The sequence below is a fragment of the Montipora foliosa genome, chromosome 11 (assembly GCF_036669935.1).
Source record: "Montipora foliosa isolate CH-2021 chromosome 11, ASM3666993v2, whole genome shotgun sequence".
NCBI lineage: Eukaryota > Metazoa > Cnidaria > Anthozoa > Scleractinia > Acroporidae > Montipora > Montipora foliosa.
Genome location: NC_090879.1, coordinates 42,454,125 through 42,461,624, shown reverse-complemented (window position 1 = coordinate 42,461,624; position 7,500 = coordinate 42,454,125). Strand labels below are relative to the sequence as shown.

Here is a 7,500-nt window from a genome sequence, read left to right as displayed (position 1 = left end):
CACGCGTGTATTGGTGTAATGGAAGTAAATTTGATTGGCCGATGAAGGACATGTCAATCAATCAAAAAAAGGGGGCGGAAGGAATTTGGAAGAGGAATTTGGTCAGGCTCTATTTTTCGTTTCGCCAACTCCACATTACGTACCACGCGAAACTAAAATAGAGCCTGATCGCAGGTTAGTTTAATCGGAACAATAAGCCGGAAGTTGTTAGTAAGTGGCCGTGGGAATATTCGCTTTCCTGGATGATCACCAAGGAGATGGGTGCCAAATTGAATACCTTCTCCATCTCATGCTACAAGGTCATCTTCAAAACAACCTCTTGCATAAAATCTCTAATCGTCACAAACAACAGCCCTCAGCTGCTGACCGTCATTTTGTATAGGCTCAAGTTCCTTGATAATATTCCGCCCACCCACATCAATGCGTATATGGAAGAAAATGCCTTAGGAAATTGTAGATGTCCTTCTCCTTTTCCCCGCCAAGTAAAGGAAAAGATTGAACCCACCAATTGCTTCTAAGACATGTGATACGAATTGCCTAGCAACGGGCGAAAGGACAACTCAAAATCAGAGTCTTTGGCAGGATTCGAATCTACGACTCTTCCGTAGCACCGGTCTGTTGCTCTACTCATTGAACTCATTACTAGAACTCACTGGGGAGCTACAATAGGTCGTTTTATTTAGGTCCTGGGTGGACAATAGGGAGATTAAGCACGCGCGTTTTTGAGATGAGGACGGCAACCGAAAAAAAAAAAGGTAAAAATTGAGGTTGAAATTTTTTTTGGGTTCACATACTCAAAAAAACCGGTCCCCGCTTCTCCCCACGCGCGAGACTTGCGTTTAGCTTTCGGCGCCCAGCGCTTGCCTTTCGGAATAGCCAGTAGAACGCGTGTTCTAATCGCTATTCCGACCATATGACAATCAATACAACTATATAACAACCAAAAAAGCATGCAAGCGAAAGGATAAGTAGTTCATGTAAGGTAAAATGGAACGTCGACATGAGCATTGCAACGAGTAATTAAACAACACGGTGTTTACTCGTTACAAGGCTCCGTTCTTACTCGGCTAGTGTGGCGGCAGAAACTGGGGCTTTAACTGGTCAGACGAGGCCGGACGTAAATGTCCTTGTGCTTATTATAGAGCATGAGTTTAGCAAAAATGTTAAAGATTCCTGTGAGTAATTATTATATCTTATGGTATTCGGTATCGTATCGTATGGCAACTTATTACTCATGTACCGTGTGCCATATGTAGTTAACCTGTTTTTGAATAAAGCGAATTCCTCATTTGACCTTACGACCCAGCGATTGTTTTGATGTTCACTGGACGAACAATGGCGACAACATTACTTTCGAGTCCCACTGCAAAATAATCCTACTGGAAATGAATTCTATTCATATTCATATAATTTTTTTGCTTCGGCGTGCGTCTCACTCTATTGCTAGTGGAACGATTTTACTGTTTAACATGAAGTTGGTGCTCTTTCAAGTCCACGCCTCCATAGAAAATTATGTAACATTTTGTACAAGAAAACATTATAATAGATATTTCCTATTTATTCCCTTGATGACCTATGTTTTTGAAGGAGCACATTCTATGTTATTAGTCTCAATTATTTAGAGGAAAAGGTCTGCGCGCGAGAGCCTTTTTAAGATTTTTGGTGCAAAAGTAGGGCAAACGATAATTGAAGGGGATAACCAGTGCAGATGCGATGCTAACAGTTTTTTTTAAATTGTGCATTAATTAAAGTAACCAGTTTTCTTGGTTTTGTGTAAAATTTAAAAAGGGTCTTTGATGTAATTGATGCCGTTCTGCTTAATATGTACGTCTAATTAAATCGAGTTTACAACCTCTAATTACATTGGATCCCTTTTGGACGCAGCTGAGCCTATTGTTTTTAGGGTTAGGGTCCATCATTGATTGTTTTTTTGTTTTGGCCCATTGTTTTCTGAGCCAATTCCGAGAGCCGTTCTAATAGCTGCGTACTGACCCAAAAATCGGTCGCTCCTTTGGGAGAGGAAAATTCTGTTGTTTCAAGAGAAAAAAAAAATGAAATGAATTTCAATGAGGTCAGAGGCAATATATTGATGGGCCATCAAGTTCACCGATTAGTTGCACTGTCTGGTCCGACAGTTCAAGATGGCTGCAGCGCTGAAAATTATCCTCCTGTTTTTAGGAGTCGGTGAGTAAGGAATTCTCTTCGCTTTTAAGTTGATAAATTCTATTTAAGTCGGCTATCTATAACATCATTAAGTTTTTCGTTGTTTCACCTCTTTCAACTGCGAAAGAGGACACCGCCCCTGTTGTACAAGCGAAGCAGGTACGAATGTTATGTGTACCTTCGCGAAGAGCGATCTGAAATCTTGGCTTATGGTGTGCATCTTTATATTTGCGCAACTCATCACGAAGGTGATAAAGGGAAGACACAAGGAAACGTTGCAAGAGCTGCGAGCGATTTTGGGTGGATATGGGATCACATTGAACATAGAGGAAGATTAATTGTCTGCATCAGTCAATTACCAACTCTAACGTAATCTAAAATCTCCTTTGGGCTTAATTTAGGTATAATCTGGGCGTAATAAACCGATTGAACAAGCTTCACAGGCATCCTTGCCTCTCACTTTATACACACCGCTTAACATTTCCAATTAGCTACATTTCGACTTCCCTGGATTGCTTTGCTCAAAAAGCGTTCATTAGTCTTTGCTCATCGTATTGTAGATACAACTATTGCATCTAGGCAATATATAATGCATCTAGGCAATATATAAAAGAAGTGGACCACAAAGCAAGTTCAATGCCCCTCTTATTGACAGACTAGAATGTAATGTGGCGTAATATATTTGTCGACTTACCAGTACTGTGGAGAGCTTTCTTAATTAATTCACTTTTAAACGATAAAAACCTTCGTGGAATATCATATCAAAATGTTTTGATCATTGCCGAGTCTTTCTTATTAGTGAAACAAACAATAAATTTTTAGCAAATTTGATTTGTTTTTATCCTTTTGTGACTTATGAAGATGGCATTCAAATAAAACGACAGCTTAAGGTCGAGTTTTAACTGCATATTCTAAGATGGCTTGATCTGTAAGATCAATGAGTGAAATATTGAGATTTCCTTGATTCAAACTCGTTATATCATTTTAAACTGGATTGTCAAATTTATTGCTATCGTAGAAAAGTTGTAATTTTGGCTGAAAAGAAGTTACCTTTTGTGCATTTGATTTTTTAAAAAACATCTGCAACTGATATACAATACTAATTAGTTATGTACTCGCGATCGTCATTTATGCTGGAGAGCGATACCTTTTATTATTTACTATCCATCTTTTACCTCAGTTCGTCTAGCAAACTAGGTTATTTATTCATTGTTATTCATAGTTAAGGAAACACGGTCGTCTTCTCCACTTTGAAAAAAAGCAAAGAAATAACAACTGTTATTGTAAAAACTAATCTACAGTTCATAATTCCATGTATGATACTATATCGACGCGTAATAATTTTCTTCCAAACAAAGCGCCACAGTCTCGGTCCATCGGAGGTGAATCGATTAAAAACGAATTGTACCTGGTTGCATGGCTTTTTCATTGCGGTATACTGATTATGGATGACAGCATTGTTGAGTCCATCGTAATTATCCAGAATAACAGATTTGTGTTGGGATTTAAGGCCTTCTTCAATGGTCCAATGTGATTCAAAAAGCGGCTGCTAGTTCCCTGCTCATCAGACATGCACGGAAGCGAAAATAACTAATGATGGCTTATCTGCTTGTTCAGGCTCTAGTTGAAAGTAACGCGAACTGCGCAGGTTATACGGTCTTTGCAGAAGTTCTTCTATGATATCTAGATCTCATAAAAACGCAACCCGAGGTCGGCAAAGAAGATTTTTCAAACCATCTGACTTGAATTCCTCCAGAATTAGTTTTTTTTTAATGGTTGATGAAAAATGTGAGATTAACTAACATGTCCCGAACCACGCCCACGTATTGTCAAGACAATGTTTCCCCTAGATCAATTCATACATGCAACATTTTCTCATGTTGCTGCTTTATTTAGATGTCATATCTGATTATTTTATTATGCTTTGTCCCTTTCTGTAGGATTCGTCGCTGGAGGTATGTGAAATTATGACGTAAATATTTGAAAACTGCCTAGCACAAAAAACATCCTATACGGAATGTTCTGAGAAATGTCTGTGTGAATCTGATCTGTGCATTCATATATGAAGTCTAATAACAAATGTACTGATCTTATGAAGTGCGTAGTCAGTGACATCGTATGTTTAACTTGTTAAAATGAACGGTTTGTGATTTTAATTAACAAAGTCACTCAAAATCAAAAATTATAGCGGTGAGCCAAATAAACCGTAGCACAAAAGGTAGAGAGATTACGTAATACTATGAAGTGATTCTTACAATTGAAGGACTTTTTATTTTATTGAACTATGATCCAAATCTACTGTCAATGAATGGGCTCATACGGCAACATGGACAATTGGATTCGTTTCAAAAATAAAAGGCTTTTCCCACCAAATGCAATCATTCCAACTTTTTGAAGACTCAAAACCTCAAATTTCGTATGGCCTTAAAAACGCAGAATGAAAAGAGCCCAATGGCAGTGGAATTGCTTAACTGTGCAAGAATTATCACGAATGAAATGACACAAAGAATTTATTTCCCCACCTTTGGTCAGCTGGAGATTTAGCAAGGACGACGGCAACGGTACGAGAAATTCATCTTAAAATAAAACTTTACGTTGTTCCAAGTTTTTGCAACTGTTCTAAGCCTTTTGATATGGATAGCGCGTATCAGCTAGTCAAACTCAAACTTAATTTGAAAAGTACTGTTACTTGGAGAGAATGCGCCCAAAGTGTGTGACCACACAAGCTTAAGTACACATTGCAGGGGCAACCATTTTTGTTCACCAAAGAGGTCGAAGAGGTCGTTGTTCACGCTTCCAGATGACTTGAAACATCAAAGTTCCATCTAACGGTTTTTTTGATAATTTTGTGACAGTGTTCATCGAAAGTTATCGTTTCCATATATGATACTTTGACATTCCTTAAAATCGATTTGTTTACAATCATTTTAGACTGCGACACACCCATGGGATCGAAAATGGACAAATTCCAGACTCCGGTCTAACAGCAGCCAGCACGGTTAGTGTGGTTGACATTTAACTTGCCTTTAAAAAGGCATAGAAAGTTTATCTGTTATGCTTAATGATGCGCCCCTTCACTATACGCAACACCGCAGTGTCTATTTTCCACCTTTCGTGGTTCAATCCTTACACTTCACCCACAGCTTCAAAGGAACTCTCCACTTTTAATTGCAAGTTAAAACCGGAGAAAATGTTTCGTTGAAAAAATCGACCGGTATGCTATTTTTTTTTTTAAATGCTTATTTCTTGGGCGCGGCCATCTTGAATAATTCTGACTTGTTAGGGTTTCCGTATTGTTTGTTCAAATAGGTTTTGCATGACTATATAATTTCGGAAACGTACGCTTCTTTTACAAATTTTTTAAAGTAACTTTACCTAGAGAGGTTACTACCTGTGATTGTTGGAGAGGATCTTTCCTTAAACTTACGGGAAAAACAAGCGCTTCCGTTCTTTCAAGTAGAGTAAAAACCCTGAAATCCCTCTTTAGTTGAAGACACAAAACTGAAATCAGTGACATAACTTATTTCTTTAGTATAGCGCTGGGTATGAGGCGAGCAAAGGTAGACTCAACCACCATAGTACGTATATTGCCCGGACTAACGACAGAGGACAATGGGTTCAGGTGGATCTTGGTAAAGTGGCCAAAGTGACTAAAATTGGAACTCAAGGCAGGTATAACTATGGACAGTGGATCACCAAGTACACCGTCCTCTTTTAAGCATCAACGGAGGATTCTTTCACTTTCAGTTGCATAAACCTACACCTTCCCCCGAGTGAGTATCATCCCATCGCCCAGAATTCTATGACAGATCAGGGACTTAAAAATCTCTGAATGAGATCTGCCGAAAGCAGCAGCTACCATAACTGACGTTCGGCGATTTCTTCTGCCATACAAAAGTTAGCATAGGGTTTTTATACAAGAGACCTTAAAGAAGGAATTGAGACATTTTTTGCCTTTAAACTAGCTGTGGAACCACTTGAAATTTTTTATTTGAACATGGCCTATTTTCCGGTATTTTTTAGTATGGGGGAAATTTTCATAGCTATATTTCCGTGAAAGAAAAGTTAGCATTTGGCTTTGTTTCCTTGAAACGTAATTGTCAAAAAAGGTTCCCTTGCAGTTTTCAGGGGAAAAGAATGATCCGAAGTACTTAAAAATTAAAGTTTGCACCTATCCTCCTGACCCTTCAGCCTTCTGGCTGCCTGGTCACTTCCATACCAAAGGAATCGGTCTGTGAATCTCCAATACTGCTCATTCACTATTGGCTGGTTCGTGGTCCACGTGGAAGCTAAAATGTGCAAATTGTCAATTAAATAACGGGCTCAATAAATTATTAACAGACAGCAAGGAATAAATAAAAAGACTTATGGGCTTCATGAAATCAAAGTGCGCCATGATAGTGCTAAGGTTCTTTACGACCTGATTTTACCATTTGTTTCGTCCCGCATTCATGTCGATAGTTGATTTTCCATCTCAGAACAATTGTATTACCACCATCTGGAATATCCATACTGCATCGTCGTCTATTTTGTTTTCTTCTAAAACACAACTTTGTTCAGTCTCCCGTTTGTTTTGACATTTGCAGGAATATACAGCCAACCGAGATTACGTCAATGTGGTAAGCACCTCTCTGGATGAACCAATCATAGGCCGTTATATTCGCATTCACCCGCTTGAGTGGCACGGACATATTTCATTCCGATTTGAGTTGTATGATGCTATTCAGGTGAACTAAAACATACCTTGATATGTTTTTCTATGTGATTCAACTTAAATCATTCCGTCAATATTTGTATTGATTGAATGATTTTTTGCTTCAAGTTTTCCCTACACCTGAGCCTCCAGCTTGCATGGCAGGTTGGGATTAGAATCTGGAAAAGTTCCAGATTCAGCAATAACGGCATCGTCGATAGCCAACGCAAATTACAAAGCCAGCAATGGTCGATTACAAGCTCAACCAGGAAATGGGGGTTACGGCTGGATCCCTTCATCACAGAAACAACCAGGAATGGTTCCAGGTGGACTTTGGAAGTTGGACCAAAGTAGCAAGGATAGCTATTCAAGGACGACAAAATGCTGCCCAGTGGCTCACAAAGTTCAAACTTACCTACAGTTATGACGGTCTTTTTTTTAAGGAATACATCGAGGATGGGAGAGCGAAGGTACTCCCCAAGTACAAACACCAGTTGAGAAAACTAAAATCATCGGTTAAGAGCTACTTAAAGCACAGTTTAATATCTTACCTACAACGACTTTTATCACTTTGATTTTAACTGCAAGAACCGAAATAATTAAGGCCATTGCATATAACATTTGGCATAAACATGTCTTGCTTT

The 7,500-nt window shown here is 38.8% G+C and overlaps 1 protein-coding gene across 1 annotated transcript in view; it reads right to left on the bottom strand.

Annotated features, from left to right (window-relative positions):
- Nucleotides 1-6,321: 6,321 nt before the first annotated feature.
- Nucleotides 6,322-7,500, bottom strand: part of LOC137977149 (uncharacterized) — a 2,386-nt gene continuing 1,207 nt past the window's right edge. Inside the window, exon 3 of the mRNA XM_068824425.1 lies at nt 6,322-6,452. Coding sequence (XP_068680526.1) covers nt 6,322-6,452 — 131 coding nt within the window. The remainder of the gene's footprint in view (nt 6,453-7,500) is intronic.